The 22,599-nt window shown below is 43.9% G+C and overlaps 1 protein-coding gene across 1 annotated transcript; it reads right to left on the minus strand.

Moving 5' to 3' along the window:
- Positions 1-4,904: 4,904 nt before the first annotated feature.
- LOC123133913 (uncharacterized) lies at positions 4,905-6,268 on the minus strand. Its single transcript, XM_044553297.1, has 2 exons — positions 5,766-6,268; positions 4,905-5,619 (listed from the first exon to the last, which is right to left on the minus strand). Exons 1-2 carry the CDS (start codon positions 6,147-6,149, stop codon positions 5,257-5,259), a joined length of 747 nt encoding a protein of 248 aa, XP_044409232.1. The 5' UTR covers positions 6,150-6,268; the 3' UTR covers positions 4,905-5,256.
- Between the last annotated feature and the right edge of the window lie 16,331 nt (positions 6,269-22,599).

The following is a 22,599-nucleotide window of genomic DNA, read 5'->3' on the forward strand; positions in this document are numbered from 1 at the left end:
ATGACACCACTAAGGGAATCTTAACATACATATCATCAAAATATCGAACTCATATCAAATTCACATGATTACTTGCAACATGATTTCTCTCGTGGCCTCGAGAACAAAGGTAACTACTCACAAATTATATTCATACTCAAGATCAGAGGGGTACTAAATAACATAATGGATCTGAACATATAATATTCCACCAAATAAATCATATAGTAATCAACTACAAGATCTAATCAACACTACTAGTCACCCACAGGTACCAATCTGAGGTTCCGGTACAAAGATTGAACACAAGAGTTGAACTAGGTTTTGAGATGAGATGGTGATGTTGAAGATGTTGATGGAGATTGGCCTCCCAAAGATGAGAGAGTTTTTGGTTATGATGATGGCCTCGATTTCCCCCTCAGTGAGGGAAGTTCCCTCAGCGAAATTGCTCTGTCGGAGGGCAAAAGTGCCCCTGCCCAAGTTCCGCCTCGAGACAGTGGTGCTCCGTTCCGAAAGTCCTCTCCTTACTTTTCTAGGTCACAAGACCTCATATACCATAAGATGGGCACCAGAGGTGGGCTGAACTTCTCACCACCCACCAAGGCGCGCCTCGGGCCCTGGCGCGCCGTGGTGTCTTGTGGGCACCCAGTGCCCCCCTCCGGTAGTTCTTTTCTCCAATATTTATGAAATATTCCAAAATATTTCTCCATTAAATTTTAGCTCATTTGGAGATGTGTAGAATAGGTATCTCTTACATAGCTTTTTCAGGTCCGGAATTCCAGCTGTCGGTATTCTCCCTCTTTGTGTAAACCTTGCATATTATGAGAGAAAAGGTATTAGAATTACTCCATAAAGCATTATTATGCATCAAAAACATTATAAATAACAGTAGGAAAATATGATGCAAAATGGACGTATCAATGGGTGAACATGATCCTAACATCTGCAACTGCCTCTGTTATACTTAATGGTGTACTAGGGAAAACCATACATTGCAAATGTGCATTTAGACAAGGTGATCCTTTTTCCCCTCTGCTCTATGTGATTGTGGGAGAAATCCTACAAATTTTGGTTAATGAATCTTGGAGAAATGCCACCCTAAATCTCCCATTTGACACTGCATTCACTGAAAGTTACTTTATCATACAGTATGCTGATGATACACTTGTAATTCTCCATACTGAAGTTGACCATATTAAGAGATACACTGATATCTTAGACACTTTCTCCAAATTCACTGGACTGGTTGTTAACTATAGTAAGTCCTCTCTGGTTCAATAAACATTTCTTATGATAGGGCCTAGGAGCTAGCCAATATTATTAACTGCAGAAAACAAACTATACCATTCACCTATCTTGGTATACCTATGGGCTCTGCTAGGCCTAAATTTTAGGATCTTATGCCCATGGTTTCTAGGTTGGATAATAGATTGTCTGGGATTGCATCCATGATGACATATTCTGGCAGACTTATCCATCTCAAGGCCATTGTCTCTGCTCTATCTATATTTGCAATGTGCTGCATTCGAGTTCCATTTACTATCCTAGATGAAAGGATCGATATGGTCGACTAGAGGGGGGTGAATAGGCAACTAACATTTTTTATCTTTTCTTGACCAAATTAAACATAGCATCAAAGTAGGTTGTCTAGATGTGCAACTAGGTGAACAACCTATATGATGCAACAACAACAAGCACACAAGCAAGCAAAGGATACAACACAATATAAGCTTGCACAAGTAAGGTGAGAGATACCAAGAGTGGAGTCGGTGGAGACGAGGGTGTGTTACCGAAGTTCCTTCCCTTTGAGAGGAAGTACGTCTCTGTTGGAGCAGTGTGGAGGCACAATGCTCCCGAGGAAGCCACTAGGGCCACCGTATTCTCATCACGCCTTCACACAATGCGAGATGTCGTGATTCCACTATTGGTGCCCTTGAAGGCGGCGACCGAACCTTTACAAACAAGGTTGGGGCTATCTCCATAACTCAATTGGAGGCTCCCAACGACACTATGAAGCTTCACCATAATGGAATATGGCTCCGAGGTGAACTCAGCCGTCTAGGGTGCTCAAACACCCAAGAGTAACAAGATCCGCGAGGGATTAGTGGGGGGAATCAAATTTCTCTTGGTGAAAGTGTAGATCGGGGCCTTCTCAACCAATCCCCAGAAAATCAACAAGATTGATTGTAGGGATGGCAGTTTTGCCCATGGGTATGAGTACCCGCGGGTACCTTAACTGAAAACAGTGGTCATGGGCAAGACTTGACAAGATTGTGTATCCATGGGTAATGGGTATCCATACCCGCAAAATATATGGGTAGGGCATGGGTATGGAATTATGCCCATGGGTAATCCAATGGATATCCAGAAAAATTTAATAAATGAAAATAACTCCTCTGGAATGTGGGGTCAACATTCAACTCATATGGCCCAACCCATAATACGTTCAACCAACCATAGCTCATAGGCCCGTAGCCACAAGTTTGCCACTCCTACGTCCTATACCCCTAGAAACGATGAAATCTTGACTCATCACCAACAGAGTCTTGTCCAACTCCTGCTTATATTACATACTAGGGCCCCTATGGTTACACAACCTAGTCAGCTACGTCGTGGTGGGGACCTCCACAGCTCTGTCTTCCCTAACTTGGGTGATTTGGCTTCCAAAATATATTTTTGTGTACAACGCCATGGTCCACCATGATAGCCTAGGGCGGAACCGACTTCGAGGTCCTCAGGCTGGCCTACCAGGCTAGCAACCGACATTGTGTGGTACCTTTGGGCTGTAACACCGCCAAGAGCCATTTTTGAAAAAAAGCTTTACATATTTTAAAATTCATAACAAATTTTGTATTTGTGGACACGGTTCAGAAATAGGATTATCTTTAAAAAAATGGAAACATTTTTTGAAACCATGAACGTTTGCGAAATTCTCGAATAATTTTTGAATTTGTGAACAAAATTTGAAAAAGGGAATATTTATTTTGAAACTGTTAACAATTTTTTAAATTCCCTAACATTTTTTTAACTTTTGATTTTTGAAACAAATGATATTTTGTCAGAACTTCCAAACATTTTCCAAAATTCTTGAACATTTTTGAACTTTTGAATTTTTTTTAAAATAGGAACATTTTTGAAAAATGCGAACAGTTATTCAAAAATAAAGGATTTTTAAAATTTGTGATTTTTTTAAAATAAATATTTTTGAAATTATGCACAAATATTTTAATTTTGAAAAGGAAAATATTATTAGAAAAACATGGAGTAAAGAAATAGATAAACGTGAATATGCTAGTTCCATCAACTTGAAAGCCAGCGCGCCATGACGGGCGCTAGGCTCCCAGCGAGCCGGCCGTTTTTCTTCCGATTTTTCTATATCGTCTTCTTTACTTCGGTTCATTTTACTAAAATTTAAAATATGTTCACAAATCTCGATAACGAATTTAAAAAATAAATCATCAATTGGAAAAATATTCACAAAATAAAAAAAGCTCATGAATTTTTTTTAATATTCATGACTTAAAAAATGTCTGCCGTTCACGTATTCAAAAATTGTTCTGATTCAGAAATATGTTCACGGATTAAATTTTGTTTTGCTAAGTGATATAGGCTAAGCTATTCCAGTGAGGTTAAGATGTCAACCCTTTCTTGTTGCAAATTCCCATCTATAGCCCAATGACACAAAAAACATGGCGGTTGAGAATTAAAAAGTGTCACAAGCAATAAAACTTGTAGGATTTAAATTCTGTTCAATGATGCTAGTCCACATATTTAGTTTCAGGCAACAGAACTTACAGGTTGGGGCGATCGTTGTGGAAATCATATTCTCGCGCTACGGGAATTATCTTGTCCGAGAAAAAGAAATACCAAAGTTTCATTGACACGAAAACAGTTTCCAACAACCAGTAGATTTTTTTTAGGGAAATGGTCAAGCAAAGAGGCAACAATAACATCATTCTAACACACTCCTTTTTTTTTGGCAGAGTTTATTGGTAAAGTAACACATAATTTCAGGCAACAAACTGTGTCTGCATAACCAACATCTTTTACTGCAGTAGCCAAGTTAAAAATAAAGTCAGCAACCTCATCCACCCCCTGCAAGCTACTTTTGCATAAACATGTACCGGCACTCGCACATGGCTACTACTCTCTTCTGTATCGGCAAGAGGCAACATCTTAGCTACAATTCACATAGATCACTGGAACACAAGTATATGTTCGTGCCTAGGCGGGCTACTTGGTAGTATGCCTAAAGCAAGATAACTCAAACTTTTTTTTTTTTGCCTGAAACCTTGGTAAGTTCATGTAAACTCCGGAAAACCGAGGGGGAAGGAGATCATAGGCAAGTAGATGCATATATGTGCACAACTAGATTTTCTTTGTTACCTAGATCCATTGATGTTTTAACATCAACTTGATTATTTTGACTTATGAGGTGAGGCAGCAAAGTGGTGGTGATGATTAATAAGTTGGAACAGAAATTGGCGAATTTAACTGGAAAATAGTAATAATGTAATGGCAAATTATGTTGTACACTCTAGTCTAGTTGCTATATGCACCATTCCCATCGCTCGGTCGACCCATCACTGTTGCATGCACGTGTATTCATTCCTTGCCTGCTCTTATTTTGCACAAGCATATAGTGAATAATGATAATGATATAAGTACTCCCATGTGCGTGCTGCTGCACTTTCCATTATCGGGTCTAAGGGTTATTTTCGCCCAGGCTATCCTGACGCTGCATACGCGTGCAACATTCTGGCATTTTAGCAAAAATAAAATAAAATAAGAAGCGCAAAAAGGCCAAAAAGTAGTGAAGGGAGTACTACCATTACTACCAAGTAGCAGTAGTAGCACCACTGGCACCTATAACCACACAAATTTCAGCACATATATCTGTAAATTCGTTAACTAATTCCAAGATATGCATAAAAATCTACTCCGAATGCTTTTATTTGACCAAGGTAGTTCTTCGGAGAGAAATTTGGCTAAGGTAGTTGCCATTACACAGTTGCGCGCGCGCACACACACACCAGTGTTCTTGGCATCATCGTCTCTCACACCAAGTAGTAGCAAACTACGCGTAATTAACACACATACATAATCAGTCACTAGTCACTGCACACACACACACACACACACACACACACACACACACACACACACACACACCAGTAGTAGCAAGCTAGGTAGAAAGAGTGCTCCAAAACAGATATAGCACTAGTACTGCAGGGAAATGGGTAGAGAAGCAACGCGTGACGCATCGATCGATATCAACTAAGGGTATACCAGTGCGGAGATCAACTTGCAGACGCCGAACAGGAAGAAGAGACCGAGGGGCACCGCGAGCAGAATGAAGTGGGCTACCAGGGGGTTCCCGTGGACGAGCACATGGCTGCTGGGGCAGCTCCCGACGGTGACGCGCGCCACCAAGAAGACGACGTTGTCGAGGCGGTAGAAGGTGGCGACACCCATCCCATGGGCGAAGACAGCGAAGCTCCAGGGCACTCCCGTGCGCCAGTCCTCCAACGCGAAGGCGGCCACCGTGGCCGCCGCGGCCTGGGCGGCGCTGGACAGCAGCAGCAGCAGCGCGTCGACGCGCATGTGCGCCACCTCATCCTCGGTGGTCCTGCACGTCCCCTGCAACACGCACGTAGGTAGCCAACAAGCAGCTTGAGCATATCTATCCAAGCTAGCGCGGATCGGAGGAGACGAGGAAGAAAGAAGAAGAAGAAGACGTGCATTGTGTTCCCCTCCTGCGGTGTAGCTAGAGAGACCTAACTGACCTGAAGCTGTGGCGGGAGGTTGAGGGCGAGGACGGCGAGGAGGGCGGTGGCCCACCCGAGGACGATGTGCGCCCGTGCGACCTCGCGGATGCGCATCATCCCTGCCGCTCCACCAGCAGCAGCTGCAGCACCGGCCGGGATCATCCTGGATCTCGACGGACGGACGGACGGACGGACGGACGCATCGGAGCTCACTAGCAGTGGAGTGGAAGGAGTAACCGAGTAAGTAGGGCGCAGTGATGAGAGAAAGGTGGGGATGGACGTCTTGGCCAGTGTGTGCGCGCGCGGTGCACCGTCCCTCTGCTGCCCCGCCCGTGATACTCTGCATGTGATCGCATGCTGCAATTTTCTTGTTTCCTCAAGAAGGAAGGATTCGGCAACCATCACGGCTCTGTGCGAGGGAGTGAGGGTCCTAGCAGTTGTAGCACTTTTAAGCTATATGATGAAACGGCATGGAGGACGTACGCGCCCAGCTCGCTCGTGACTCGTGAGTGAGCGATGGATTAGAGGAGGAAGACAGTGCGTTTAATTCGCTGGCGGCAATTTTATTCATCATATGAGGGCCATATTATTGATTGTGGATTGCAATTCTACATGCATTAGTTAGGAAATTATATTCCCTCAAAAAAAAGTTAGGAAATTATATGATAGACACAATAGGGCGTTTTCATTGTTGTTTCCAAAACAACACATAGATGTTTATACCACTTTATAAAAAAAATGATGCTTATACCAGCTTGATGGTTTACTTTTACTGGATTTTTTAAACCACGAAGCACATAATTCCACGTTGCAAAACTAAATTTCCAACACCATTTGAGGATGAGAGCCTATACTGATAGCCGATGCGAACACCAGTGGCCACTGTCTCGGTGTCTCCATTATTTGAAAGAAAGTGATTCAATTTTCAGCTAACTAGACAATCGCCCGTGCGTTGCAACGGGGGTATAAACCTTCTAGTTGATTAGCCCGTGACTGCACATCTATCATTATATTGATGCGTTAAAATATTAGCAAGATTTTGTATGCAATCATCATGACTTACCTATCATTTATTGTTAAGCACTTATTTGGTAAGAATTTAATGACTTACCAAGTAAAATATGCTTTTGTTTGGTAAGTTAATAAAATATGAGACAATTGATTCTGTTTTAGAAGAATTGATGGGAGAACAATTAGATATGGGAGAAAAAGTTAAAGAGGAAAAGGAAAGAGTGAGACATATTATAAAGAAAGGTTGGGCGAAAGAGAGGTGAAATGGGAACCTTACGTTCTTTTTAAGTAGTATAAATATAAAAGAGAGAGAAAGTTAAAGAGGAAAAGGAAGAGTGAAACGTATATAAAGGAAGGTTGGACGAAAGAGAGATGAAATGAAAACCTTACGTTCTTTTTAAGTAGTATTATATTGATGCGATAAAATATTAGCAAGATTTTGTATGCAATCACCATGACTTACCTATCATTTATTGTTAAGCACTTATTTGGTAAGAATTTAATGACTTACCAAGTAAAATATGCTTTTGTTTGGTAAGTTAATAAAATATGAGACAATTGATTCTATTTTAGGAAGAATTGATGGGAGAACAATTAGATATGGGAGAAAAGGTTAAAGAGGAAAAGGAAAGAGTGAGACGTATTATAAAGAAAGGTTGGACAAAAGAAAGGTGAAATGGGAACCTTGCGTTCTTTTTAAGTAGTATAAATATATAAGAGAGAGAAAGTTAAAGAGGAAAAGGAAGAGTGAAACGTATATAAAGGAAGGTTGGACGAAAGAGAGATGAAATGGAAACCTTACGTTCTTTTTAAGTAGTATAAGAGAGAGAAAAAGTTAAAGAGGAAAAGGAAAGAGTCAGACGTATATAAAGGAAGGTTGGACGAAAGAAAGGTGAAATGAGAACCTTCCGTTCTTTTTAAGTAGTAAGTATAAGAGAGAGAGAGAGAAAGTTAAAGAGGAAAAGAAAGAGTGAGACATATATAAAGGAAGGTTGGACGAAAGAGAGATGAAATGGGGACCTTACGTTCTTTTTATGTAGTACTCCCTCCGTTCGGAATTACTTGTCACAAAAATAGATAAAAATGAATGTATCTACAACTAAAATACATCTAAATACATTCATTTCTTGGACGAGTAATTCCGAACGGAGGGAGTAAGAGAAAGAGATAAGAGATAAGAGATAGAGAGAGCCTATTCCGGCCGGGTGCTCACCGTGTTCTTAGTGACTAGTTAGGCTAAGCTAGTCCAAGGAGGTTAAGATGTCACCCCTTTTCTTGTTGTAAATTCTCATCTATAGCCCAATGACACAAAAACATGGCGGTTGAGAGTTCAAAAGTGTCACAAGCAATAAAACTTGTAGGATTTAAATGCTTCTCGATGGTGCTTGTCCACATATAAGACTGACAGTTCCAGGCAACAGAACTTACAGGTTGAGGCAATGACACAGAAAACGTATCCAACAACCAGTAGATTTTTTTACGGCAATGTCCAGGCAAAGTGAAACATAGATTCAGGACAACAACAACAGCATTCTAGCACACTTTTTTTTTGGCAGAGTTTATTGGCAAAGCAACACATAATTTCAGACAACAAAACATGTAGATAACCAGTATCTTTTGTATGCAGTAGCTAAGTTAAAAATAAAAGTCAGGAACCTCGTCCACCCCTTGCAAGCTAGGTTTTGCATAAAAATGTACCGGCACTGGCACATGGCTACTACTCTCTTCTGTAGCGGCAAGAGGCAACACCTAGCTGTGATTCACACAGATCACAGGAACACAAGTATATGTTCGTGCCTGAAGCAAGATAACTCTTTTCTTTTGCCTGAAACCTTGGTCAGTTTCATGTAAACTCCGAAAACCCAAGGGAAAGGAGGACATAGACAAGTAGACACATGTTCCTTTTTTAAAAAAATAGACACATGTTAACGCTCAGACTGCGGTTTCTATCGAACAATGGTGGGATGACATGACCTCACTGCCTGGGACGAAGGGCCAAGAAAGTGGTCATTTATACGGCTTGGAACATCTGGAAGGAACGAAATAGACGTGTGTTCAAGCATCACACGCTCTAAGAAGCTGCTGTCCTCTATCTCATCAAGCAAGACCTTTCACTTCCTTCGGTCTCGGCTAGCTGGCTCTCCGATGTAGTAGAGATGATTAATAAGTTCGGACAGAAATTGGTAAAATTAACTAGTACGTATTAGAAAATAATTGCAATGCAATGACAAATTATATTGTACCACACTCCAGTCTTGTTACTACATGCACCATTCCGATCGCTCGGTTGATCCATCACTGTGGCGTGCACGTATATTCATTCCTTACCTGCTCTTATTTTGCAAAAGCATATATTGAACCCCATGTGCGTGCTGCTGCTGCACCTTCCATTATCGGCTCTGAGGGTTATTTTCGCCCACACTACCCTGACGCTGCATATGCGCGCAACGTTCTTGAACTTCAGCAAAAATAAAATGAAGTATGAAGTGCAAAAGGCCAAAAGGTAATGAAGGGAGTACTACTACTAGCCAAATGCTGGTAGCAGTAGTAGCACTACTGGTACATTTTTATGTGCTCAAATTTACACTTGTAGCAGTAGTATCCATTTTTGGCAATGTGAGAGAGACCCTTGACCGGTGTGTGTGTGTGTGAGGGTAGCGTGGGGTGAGGTTGGTCCTGTCCTCTCCATCTGTTCCTACTCCTACGCGCTTTGCTGCGTGCAAGCTGTGCTGCCCATTCTTGAGCGCGCATGTGAGCCCCGGTGAATAGCTTGTGCTTCCACTTCGGCGAAACGCTCAAAACACGCGGGCAAAGCATACACAAGAACAGTGCATGACAGCTTGAAGCCGATCAACATGGATCCAGTGCATATGATACTTACCTGTGCAAATTAACTGGCGCGACGCCGTATCAGTTTGCCGGTGCCGCCGCGCCCGCCTCGATCATGCGTGTGTGCCGCCGCGCACAGGGATTGATTTTGATTAGGAGCGCGTCCTTTCACAACACCGTGCTGTGCCATGCGTTCTACCCAGCGATGTGGCTGTGCTGCTCCACCGAGCTCTGCGCAAGGACAGGGGTTTGATCTCTGAAGAAATAAACACTGCACAGTCGAAAGTTCAGATAAATTCAGTAGCGAGCACCACTCGCTTGCCGTTTCGTCGCGTTTGGTCAGACGTCAATCTGCGATCTAATGGCTGATACACTAACTTACAGCTAAATGCCCAACTCACTGCTTCTAGTCAACGCTGATCTCCAATCCGACGATTCTTATGACGATTTTGAGGCTTCTAACATATTTTTTGGGGTTTGGTTAGATCTCAGTCGACTGTGATTTAATCAAATCTTAGAGCATCTCCAACCGCGCCCCCAACAGGTCCCTCAGGGCGATTTTTTGGCGCCGACGTCCAAAAAACGGCCCGGACGCGCCCCCAGGGTCTAGTTTTTCGCTGGTTTGGGCCGAAATAACAGTCGGCAAACCCTAGCCGAACCTAAGGCCCTCGGGATCGTCTGGGGGCGCCAGCCGAAGCGAAAAGGCGTGTGAGACCGCTCCGTCGACGAGAGAAGGCCCCTTTCCCCGCCGATCCCATTCTTTTCCCCTCCATTTCCCTCCCCCCCCCCCCCCCCTCTCCCGCCATTCTCCTCCATCTCCCCTCCATCCAACCGCCATGCCGCCGAAAAAGTGCGCCGCTCCTCGCCGAGTTACTGATGCCGACACCACCCAGTCGAAGCAGAGGAAGCCGTGGGCGGCGCCGTCCAAACCCCGGGCATGACAAACTCCGACTGGAAGGTCGAGGTTCAGCGCCGGGAAGCTGTCACCACCGACCGGTGCAACAGGCTAAACGCCAAGAAGGCTCGCGAAAAGGCGGCTGCGGTGGTGGCGGCGGCCGCGGCGGAGCAGGCAGAACGCGCGGCGGAGCAAGCAGAGGCGTCTCGCGTGGGGATGATGAATCCGCCCGGCGGCCACGGCCCGCACGTCCCCTGGAGCCAGCAGAGCGTCCAGTCGCCGACAGGCTTCTCGTCATCGACTCAACCCTGGGGTGCGCGCCATCGCCTGGCTACGCCGCCGGCAACGCGCACGGCGGGTTCAACCCGAACGTCACCCTTCCACATGGCCACCCCGCCCAGTGCACGCCCTCTCCCAGGTTTGCCGGCGTCCAGTACCCCCCTACACCTACTCACCGTCGACTTACAAGTCCTCCCCGACGCCACCTCTACGTCGTTGCGCGCTGCCCTTCTCGCAAGCATCATTGTCGCATCTTGGCAACGACGACGGCACGAAGGACATGGACGGCATCATCGCGTCCGGCTCGGCCGCTACCGCCGCCTCCCCCGGGTTCTACGCCCAAGAAGAAGTAGTCGACCTCGACGGCGGCTGATACATCTCCAATGTATCTATAATTTTTGATTGTTCCATGCTATTATATTACCTGTTTTGGATGTTTATGGGCTTTACTTTACACTTTTATATCATTTTTGGGACTAACCTACTAACCGGAGGCCCAACCCGTATTGCTTTTTTTTGCCTATTTCAGCGTTTCGAAGAAAAGGAATATCAAACGGAGTCCAAACGGAATGAAACCTTTGGGAGCGATCTTTTTGGAACAAACGTAATCCAGAGGACTTGGAGTGCAAGTCAACAAGCAATCGAGGAGGCCACGAGGGTGGAGGACGCCCCCCCTACTGGGCGTGCCCCCCTATCTCGTGGGCCCCTTGGGCATCCACCGGCGTACTTCTTCCTCCTATATATACTCACGTACCCCGGAAACATCAGGGGCGACCACGAAAAACTATTTCCACCACCGTAACCTTCTGTATCCGCGAGATCCCATCTTGGAGCCTTCACCGGCGCTCCGCCGGAGGGGGAATCGACCAAAGAGGGCTTCTACATCAACACCATAACCCCTTCGATGAGTTGTGACTAGTTTACCACAGACCTTCAAGTCCATAGTTATTAGCTAGATGGCTTCTTCTCTCTCTTTGGATCTCAATACCATGTTCTCCTTGATCTTCTTGGAGATCTTTTTGATGTAACTCTTTTTGTGGTGTGTTTGTCGAGATCCGATGAATTGTGGGTTTATGATTAACTTTATCTATGAGAAATATTTGAATCTCCTCTGAATTCTTTTATGTATGATTAAGTTATCAGTTTGGTTTGGCCTACTAGATTGATATTTCTTGCAATGGGAGAAGTGCTTAGCTTTGGTTTCAATCTTGCGGTGTCCTTTCCCAGTGACAGTAGGAGCAGCAAGGCACGTATTGTATTGTTGCCATCGAGGATAAAAAGATGGGGTTTATATCATATTGCATGAGTTTATCCCTCTACATCATGTTATCTTTCTTAATGTGTTACTCTGTTCTTTATGAACTTAATACTCTAGATGCATGCTGAATAGCGGTCGATGTATGGAGTAATAGTAGTAGATGCAGGCAGGAGTCGATCTACTTGTCACGGACGTGATGCCTATATACATGATCATGCCTAGATAATCTCATAATTATTCGCTTTTCTATCAATTGCTCGACAGTAATTTGTTCACCCATCGTAATAATTATGCTATCTTGAGAGAAGCCACTAGTGAAACCTATGGCCCCCGGGTCTATCTCTTATCATATAAGCTTGCTATATACTTTTATTTGCATCTTTACTTTTCCAATCTATATTATAAAATACCAAAAATATATTTATCTTATCATATTATCTCTATCAGATCTCACTTTCGCAAGTGGCCGTGAAGGGATTGACAACCCCTTTATTGCGTTGGTTGCGAGTTCTTATTTGTTTGTGTAGGTGCGTGGGACTTTTGAGGAGCCTCCTACTGGATTGATACCTTGGTTCTCAAAAACTGAGGGAAATACTTACGCTACTATTGCTACATCACCCTTTCCTCTTCAAGGAAAACCAACGCAAGCTCAAGACGTAGCAAGAAGGATTTTTGGCGCCGTTGCCGGGGAGGTCTTCGCTCAAGTCAAGACATACCAAGTACCTATCACAAACTCATCTCCCTCGCATTTACATTATTTGTCATTTGTCTCTCGTTTTCCTCTCTCCCCACTTCACCCTTGCCATTTTATTCGCCCTCTCTTTCCCAGTCTCCTCTCTCTTTCGCTTGCCTTTCTGTTTGCTTGTGTGTTGGATTGCTTGTCGCTATGGCTAGTCCTCCTATCTTCGTTATTACTCCCGAACATGAAATTCTTAATTTTAAGCAAAGGGAGGGAGAAAATCTAAAAGATGCTTGGCATAGAATTTGCAATGCCCAAAATAGATCTACTAGGAAGCCTTCTACTTCTGTCCTTCTTCGCAATTTTTATGTGGGCATTGCCCCTTGGAATAGATGCATCCTTGATACCATTACCGGAGGGAATTTTTTGGATAGTCATACTTTTGATGCTTATAATGCTATGTTAGATTTTTTTTGGCTCACCCCCTCTTTTGGTTAATGGAACTATTTTAACTTTAGAATATGTGATGCAAAGGCTTGAAATTATTGAAAATAAAGTTGCCACTGTTGAGTTAATTGAAAATTTGGATAAAAAGATCCACAACCAAATTACCCAATATGGATCTAAGGTTGGGACTACTCTGAAAAATCTTAAAGAAAAGGAACCTATAGTTAATGAAAGATTAGAACAAGATTCTACAAAAATTGGTAAACTTGAGGATATAATTACTAACTTAGGGTCTGCCTTTTCATCTATGAAAGATACTCCAACTCCTCCTATTAAATTTTGCAAATTAATGTATGTTCCTAAAAATAAGGGTGAATCTTCTAGTAAGGAAAATGTGAATCTCAAATCCATAAATGTTCACCCCAGTTTTTTCACTATCATTGAGGAACCTTTTGCCACAAGTAAATTTTCTTGATTTCTTGCCTAGAAGTTTAATCATTACTAAAAAGAAAGAAACTCCTAGGGATCATAAGTGCTCTATTTAAGAATCAAGTGCCAAAGATGGCACAACTTAGATCTATCCCCGCTTTTATGCCTAGCTAGGGGCGTTAAATGATAGCGCTAGTTGGGAGGCAACCCAATTTTATTTGTGTTTTTTTTGTTTCTGTTTAGTAATAAATTTTGCATCTACCTTCTGTTTAGATGTGTTTTCATGTTTTATTTAGTGTTTGTGCCAAGTAGAACCTATAGAATAACCTATGGTGATAGTTAATTTGATTCTGCTGAAAAGTAGAAACTTTGCGCTCATGAGAAAAAATTCAATAAATCACATACACATGCTTTTGTGTTGATTCTTTTTGCTGTAGATCAATAGAAAAATTGCCCATGACGTCCTATTTTGGTAGGATTTTTAGAGTTCCAGAAGTATTCGAAAGTTACAGATTTCTACAGACTGTTCTGTTTTTTAACAGATTCTTCCTTTCGTGTGTTGTTTGCTTATTTTGATGCATCTATGGCTAGTATGTAAGGGTATGAACCATAGAGAACTTGGAATACAGTAGGTTTAACACCAATATAAATAAAGAATGAGTTCATTGCAGTACCTTATGTGGTGGTTTTTCTTTCTTTCACTAACAGAGCTTATGAGATTTCCTGTTGAGTTTTGTGTTGCAAAGTTTTCAAGTTTTGGGTAAAGATTTGATGGACTATGGAATAAGGAGTGGCAAGAGCCTAAACTTGGGGATGCCCATGGCACCCCAAGATATTCAAGAATAGCCAAAAGCCTAAGCTTGGGGATGCCCCGGAAGGCATCCCCTCTTTCGTCTTCGTTTATCGGTAACATTACTTGGAGCTATATTTTTATTCGCCACATGATATGTGTTTTGCTTGGAGCATCTTGCATGATATTAGTCTTTACTTTTTAGTTTATCACAATCATCCTTGCTGTACACACCTTTTGGGAGAAGCCCACTTGATTAGAATTTATTAGAATACTCTATGTGCTTCACTTATATCTTTTGAGCTAGATAGTTTTTGCTCTAGTGCTTCACTTATATCTTTTAGAGCACGGCGGTTGCTTAATTTTGAAGAAATTGTTGATCTCTCATACTTCACTTATATTATTTTGAGAGTCCTTTAGAACAACATGGTATTTGTTATGGTTATAAATTTGGTCCTAGAATGATGAGCATCCAAGTTGGGTATAATAAAAACTATCATAGAAAGTGCATTAAACACTAGGATCAATTTGATGCTGGATAATTGTTTTGAGATATAAAGGTGGTAATGTTAGAGTCATGCTAGTGGGTAATTATGAAATTGAGAAATACTTGTGTTGAAGTTAGCAAGTCCCGTAGCATGCACATATGGTAAAAGTTGTGTGACAAATTTGTTGCATGAGGCACTCTTTTGATTGTCTTCCTTATGAGTGGTAGTCGGGGACAAGCGATGGTCTTTTCCTACCAATCTATCCCTCTAGGGGCATGCATAGTAGTACTTTGCTTCGAGGGCTAAGTAGACTTTTGCAATAAGTATATGAGTTCTTTATGACTAATGTGAGTCCATGGATATACGCACACTCACCCTTCCACTTTGCTAGCCTCTATTGTGCCGCGCAAATTTCGCCGGTATCATGCACCCATTATTTACCTTCCTCAAAAAAGCCACCATACCTACCTATTATGGCATTTCCATAGCCATTCCGAGATATATTGCCATACAACTTCCCACCGTTTCGTTATTATGACACGCTCCATCATTGTCATATTGCTCTTTGCATGATCATGTAGTTGACATCGTATTTGTGGCAAGGACACCCTCATAATTTTCATACATGTCACTCTTGATTCATTGCATATCCCGGTACACCGCCGGAGGTATTCATATAGAGTCATATTTTGTTCTAAGTGTTGAGTTGTAATTCTTGAGTTGTAAATTAATAAAAGTGTGATGATCTTCATTATTAGAGCATTGTCCCAAGTGAGGAAAGGATGATGAAGACTATGATTCCCCCACAAGTCGGGATGAGACTTCGGACTTTATAAAAATAAAAGAGGCCAAAGAAGCCCATAAAAAAAGAGGCCAAAGAAGCCCACCAAATAAAAAAAGATAAAAAAAGGAAAAAAGAGAAAAGAAAAGAAAAGAAAAAAAAGAAAAGAGAGAAAAGAGAGAAGGGACAATGCTACTATCTCTTTTTCACACTTGTGCTTCAAAATAGCACCATGATCTTCATGATAGAGAGTCTCTTGTGTTGTCACTTTCATATACTAGTGGGAATTTTCATTATAGAACTTGACTTGTATATTTCAATGATGGGCTTCCTCAAAATGCCCTAAGTCTTCGTGAGCAAGCAAGTTGGATGCACACCCACTTAGTTTCTTTTGTTGAGCTTTCATACATTTATAGCTCTAGTGCATCCGTTGCATGACAATCCCTACTCACTCACATTGATATCTATTGATGGGCATCTCCATAGCCCATTGATACTCCTAGTTGATGTGAGACTATCTTCTCCCTTTTTGTCCTCACAACCACCACCATATACCACCATAGTGCTATGTCCATGGCTTGCGCTCATATATTGCGTAAGAGTTGAAAAAGCTGAAGCGCGTTAAAAAGTATTAACCAATTGCTCGGCTCGGCATCGGGGTTGTGCATGATGGGAGTATTTTGTGTAATGAAAATGAAGCATGGCCTAACTATACGATTTTGTAGGGATAAGCTTTCTTTGGCTATGCTATTTTGATAGGACATGGTTATTTGTTAGTATGCTTTGAGTATTACTATTTTTATGTTTTATAAGCTTTTATCTTGAATCATTTAGATCTGAACAATCATGCCACAATTAAGAAAATTACATTTAGAATTATGCTAGGTAGCATTCCACATCAAAAATTCTGTTTTTATCATTTATCTACTCGAGGACGACCAAGATTTAAGCTTGGGGATGCTTGATATGTCTCCAACGTATCTATAATTTTTTATTGTTCCATGCTATTATATTACCTGTTTTGGATGTTTATGGGCTTTACTTTACACTTTTATATCATTTTTGGGACTAACCTACTAACCGGAGGCCGAGCCCGTATTGCTGTTTTTTTGCCTATTTCAGTGTTTTCAAGAAAAGGAATATCAAACGGAGTCCAAACGGAATGAAACCTTCGGGAGCAATCTTTTTGGAACAAACGTAATCCAGAGGACTTGGAGTGCAAGTCAACAAGCAATCGAGGAGGACACGAGGGTGGAGGCCCCCCCCCCTACTGGGTGCGCCCCCTATCTCGTGGGCCCCTCGGGCGTCCACCGACGTACTTCTTCCTCCTATATATACTCGCGTACCCTGAAAACATCAGGGGCGACCACAAAAAACTATTTCCACCACTGTAACCTTTTGTATTCGTGAGATCCCATCTTGGAGCCTTTGCCGGCGCTCCGCCGGAGGGGGAATCGACCATGGAGGGCTTCTACATCAACACCATAGCCCCTCCGATGAGTTGTTAGTAGTTTACCACAGACCTTCGGGTCCATAGTTATTAGCTAGATCGCTTCTTCTCTCTCTTTGGATCTCAATACCATGTTCTCCTTGATATTCTTGGAGATCTATTCGATGTAACTCTTTTTGCGGTGTGTTTGTCGAGATCCGATGAATTGTGGGTTTATGATTAAGTTCATATATGAGAAATATTTGAATCTCCTCTGAATTCTTTTATGTATGATTAAGTTATCTTTGCAAGTCTCTTTGAATTATGAGTTTGGTTTGGCCTACTAGATTGGTTTTGCTTGCAACGGGAGAAGTGCTTAGTTTTGGGTTCAATCTTGCGGTGTCCTTTCCCAGTGACAGGAGGGGCAGCAAGGCACGTATTGTATTGTTGCCATCGAGGATAAAAAGATGGGGTTTATATCATATTTCATGAGTTTATCCCTCTACATCATGTCATCTTTCTTAATGCGTTACTCCGTTGTTTATGAACTTAATAATCTAGATGCATGATGGATAGCGGTTGATGTGTGGAGTAATAGTAGTAGATACAGGCAGGAGTCGTTCTAGTTGTCATGGACGTGATGCCTATATACATGATCATGCCTAGATAATCTCATAATTATTCGCTTTTCTATCAATTGCTCGACAGTAATTTGTTCACCCATCGTAATAATTATGCTATCTTGAGAGAAGCCACTAGTGAAACATATAGCCCCCGGGTCTATCTCTTATCATATAAGCTTGCTATTTACTTTTATTTGCATCTTTACTTTTCCAATCTATATTATAAAATACCAAAAATATATTTATCTTATCATATTATCTCTATTAGATCTCACTTTCGCAAGTGGCCGTGAAGGGATTGACAACCCCTTTATTGCGTTGGTTTCAAGTTCTTGTTTATTTGTGTAGGTGCGTGGGACTTTTGATGAGCCTCCTACTGGATTGATACCTTGGTTCTCGAAAATTGAGGGAAATACTTACACTACTATTGCTGCATCATCCTTTCCTCTTCAAAGAAAATCAACGCAAGCTCAAGACGTAGCAGCGACATGGACGACGGGCTTCACTATGGCGTGGAGGAGCGAGAGGAGGAGGAGGAGGAGCGGGCGCCTGCTCCGGCGATGAAAGGGAAAAAGAAGAGGAGGCGGGCGGCGAGGACCGGCGAACCACGTGTTAAGTGGGCGGCCAAAGAAGATGAGTGCCTCGCCCAAGCGTGGAAGAACGCCTGCCTCGACCCGACCACCGGCACGAACCAGACCGCCGACACGTACTGGGAGCGCATCAAGGCGGAGTTCGACGAGCGCAAGTTGGTCGACCCGTACTTCTCCGGCGTCCACATGCATCGCGGCTCCCAGGCCATGTCCAACCATTGGGAGCTCATCTAGATGGCGTCAACAAATGGCATGGGATCGTCGAGGAGGTCGCGCTCGCTCGGAGAGTGGCGCGAGCTACGAGAGTCAAGTTTGACGCCGCCGGTCTCGCCCCGTTTTTCATCCTGTGCATCGCCGGACTCACCCGTTCCTCGGCGCAGATGGTCCGGATGTTCACCATGTACCACCAAGACAGCAACTCCGACCAAGATTTCAAGTACCTCCACGTGTTCTCCCAGATCGAGAAATGGGCGGATGTGCGGCGCACCCTCACCAAGGCCAAGGAGACATACAAGCCGGACGCGCCCACGCCCGGTGTGGCAGAAGGGCGCCCAGACGGCAACAAACGAGCCAAGGCGGCGAAGGCCACGACGCCGGCTGTGGCACGCCTGCAAGAGTCCATCGAACACTGGATCACCGACGCCACGACCTGCGCCGCCCAGAGGGAAGAGCAAACCACGGCTCGATGGTCGGCATTGATTGCGAACAACACCCTCAAGCTTGACCTGCTCCCGACCAATGTCGCCGCGAAGAAGAGGAATACCGAACTGGTCTTCCTGCTGGTGGAGGGGAGCGGACATGGCGGTGATGGACGAGGAGGTCAAGGCATGGTTCATGGTGGAGAGCAGCCTCATCCTAAACCAGATCCCGTCGACGGTGGTGCCAACTCCCACACCGACCACGCCAAGCCCCACGACGCCCAGCACAGAAGCCGCGCCGACATCGACCAGTGCCTCCTCGACACCCAGCACAGAGGCCGCACAGACGCCGATCAGCCTGCGCACGCCGACTCCCGCCAGTCCGACGCCTGAGGACGGCGCCACCATTTGATGCAGTACGCCGACTAGCCCGCGCACGCCGTCCTTTCTTTTGAACATCGAACTTTCAAGTTTATTGATCGCCGGACTTGTGGCGTGGTGATCGCCTGACTTGTGGCGTTGATCGCCTTTTTTTGGTAGGCAAGAAATGTATGTTTGAATTTAATCGTCTTGGGGGGCGGCCTTGGGGGCGTGGATGGGATGTAGATCGCCCCCAAGGCCTAAAAAGCATCGTGTGATGGGGCGAAATAGCGTCGGCCGCTTTGCTGGGGGCCGAACGAGTGGAGTTGCTCTTAGTCAAATGACATAACATGCAACAAAGAAAATAAAAAACTCAAAAGAAAATTTTGCACGGATCGCAATGTAAGATATCACAGATATAGCATCGATTAAGACTTGATTAACTCTTAATCGACTAATATTTAGTAAGACTATATTCTCTCTCTTTGTGTGTGTGTGTGAAAAATTATGATCCTTTGAGGGGATTGTAGGCTGCTACTCTCCTTACTGCCACTAGAGTAGGCGGTAGGCCAAAGCCCGCATAGTAGACGACATTGGCGGGCCCTTCCTTGTCTGTTTCGCAATGACGAGGAGTGGAGGTATGCATGCGGCGTACTCCAAGTTGACAAATCCAATGATCTACGATGTATTCCAAGTGTCGCTCGAGAACACGCAGTATACTCCAAGTTGTTGAATCTAATGATCTGGCCGGGAGCAAGATTCGACCTGGCCTAGCACAAAGTTCATGTCAGAACCGGCCTGCTCAGCCATGTTGATTCCAATCGAATGCGTGCGGCCACTCAACGTGACGTGTATGGGCCGCCAATAACGGACTCGGTTTCGATGAATCTCAAGTAGGGAGTCCCGAGCTGGTAGCCTAGATGCGATGGTAACAATACCCAGGTTTGGGCTCTCTCGTAGAGATAATACCCTATGTTCTGCTTGTGTTTGTATTGATTTTAGATGGAGTACAAAGTACTGGTTAATCTACCACGAGATTGTTGTGTGTTGTCTACGAGACTCATGCCATGGTTTATATAGAGATCAGGGGGTCTAGCGTTACAGCAAGGAAGGTTACGTGTATGGTAATCATGGTGTAGACGACTTCTAAGTCTTGGAGTATGCGCCAAGTCTTCGGGAACATTCCTTCTATGCTCGTTGATGAATAGCCATGGAGGGCCTTGGCCCGGCCCACCTGGCCAAGAGATGGTGTGGTGAGTGATCCCTAGTCGAGGACACCATCAGTGAGGGCATCTATGGGTGCGCGATGGCAATGTCATGGTGTGCTACCCTGCTCGGCGGCGTGCCCAACAGGGGAGAGGCATCACCTAGGAATCTTTCGCTCAGGAGTTATCTGCATCAAGTCTGGGCAATGTGCTTTAGATCCATGCACCGGTGTTCTCGGAGGCCAGCCAAGATGTTTGGCATTGGCACCTGCCTTGCATGATGTGACCGTTATTTTGGCAACGCTGCCTATCTGGTCTGCGGGGTGTGTCCGACAACGGCGTGAGGTCTAGGTTTGTGTGGTGGAACTCATCCAGATGCAGCGCGAGCGTCATCCCCTTGCAGAGGAGGTCGGTGTTCGCATTGCCATGACACTGGAATGTAGGCATCACCTTCTGGTTGAGTTCTTCCTTCATGCCCCATTATATGATGATGTTGCTAGAGGGACCCTTGATCGAGATTTTGGCGACACCGGTTTCCATCTTCTCTTGCTGAATTGATGGTCTGTATTGTGACCACAATCTTCTTATTTCTAGGTTTTCGATCACATGGCAATGTTTGTGTCAATGTCTGCGTCAGGACTGGCCCCATGTACTAATTTCCCCCATGAGGATACCACGGGCTCTAAGCCAACAAGTGGATGTGGAAAATACATAGCCACGATGGTTTTGTGACACTTCTGGAGACATCGAGGATTGTGCACCATAGAATGACCACTGTGCAAGGTCCTCGATGTGATTTTTGTTATGTTTAGGGTGAGTAGTACTTCTTATGATCCTTTATGATATAAAGATCCGGGTCTTTTTTCTTAAAAAGAAGAATAAAAAATGGAGAGTAGATAGTTTTTTTGAAAAGCAGAAGGCCATATATTAAATAAAATCAATCCTTGCAAGAACTTCATTACATGAAAAAAACGTAAATCCTTGAAGAAAAAATCATGGTCATCTTCCTTCTGCGTGCACCAGCGATGCACCGTGAACAAAGTGCATTACCACCTCAGGGCCTTCGCCTCATCGAATCAATCTTGTTGAAATCCAGGAGCTTCAAGGCATCGACCAAGAAATCATCGATGTAGAACAGAAGACGTTGGCAATTATTGTACATATCGCCATCTCGGAGAAGCTAGCACCAAAGAAAGCGAGAGAATGTGTCACCAAGAGAGGTCCCACCATTCAGAGTCCCAACCCCTCGCGTCACAACACCATGGGAGACGCTAGGGGCCCCTGAAAGAACATGCGGTGCCCCATGGTTGGTTTTGGTAATTGATGACAATCTCTTTGAACTAATGGTTGTCTTGAGTTGTATTTGAAGGATTTGTCCATAGGAATTTCTTGAAGTCCATTTGTTGGTTTCAAGGAGTTTATATGTTGACCAATGTGATATTCAAGGAATTATCCAAAGAGTGGTCATGTAGAAGACACGATACAAGGTTGATCAAGACTAAGTCAAGAGTGAATCAAGTTGATCAACACACAAAGCATACAAGATGTACAGAGAGGGATCAAGTGATCCCATGGTATGGTAAGCATTGTTCATTACGCTTTGTGTACTAACCCATGATCTACGTGTGAGTTCTATGTGGGGTTAGGTTTGTTTCCATGGGTTTGCACCAAGAGGAAGATCGCATACAACCCATGGAGGATGACATCAAGTGGTGATTGTCATAAAGATTGCGGTGTGCAAGTTCAAGTGGAGCATCACGAAGAGATCATCCTTGAATCTTGCCGTCCATTGTGGTGTCAGTGGACTTGTGAAGATGTGCCAAAGAGTGGCTCACCCATAGTGGAGTGTGGGGGAGCAATCAACGAGTCTTCATCGAGCCAACACAATCAAGAAATATGGTCCAACTTGAGGGAGTCAAGATCGTCATCATCTAGATAAAGTGGACTATGTGCAAGGCAAAGATTTTCCCTTGATAAGTTTTCTATTTTACCGGTCTCATGGTGGTAGTTGGGAGACCGGGTATAGGATAGATTGTCGTACTATCAAGGGGGGGCTCTTGATGAGTAGCTTGATCATATCGTTCATAGAGAGCTCAAACCATTGCATCCTTCCATCATATT

This window comes from Triticum aestivum, chromosome 6B, assembly GCF_018294505.1.
Source record: "Triticum aestivum cultivar Chinese Spring chromosome 6B, IWGSC CS RefSeq v2.1, whole genome shotgun sequence".
In the NCBI taxonomy this organism is placed as follows: Eukaryota; Viridiplantae; Streptophyta; class Magnoliopsida; order Poales; family Poaceae; genus Triticum; species Triticum aestivum.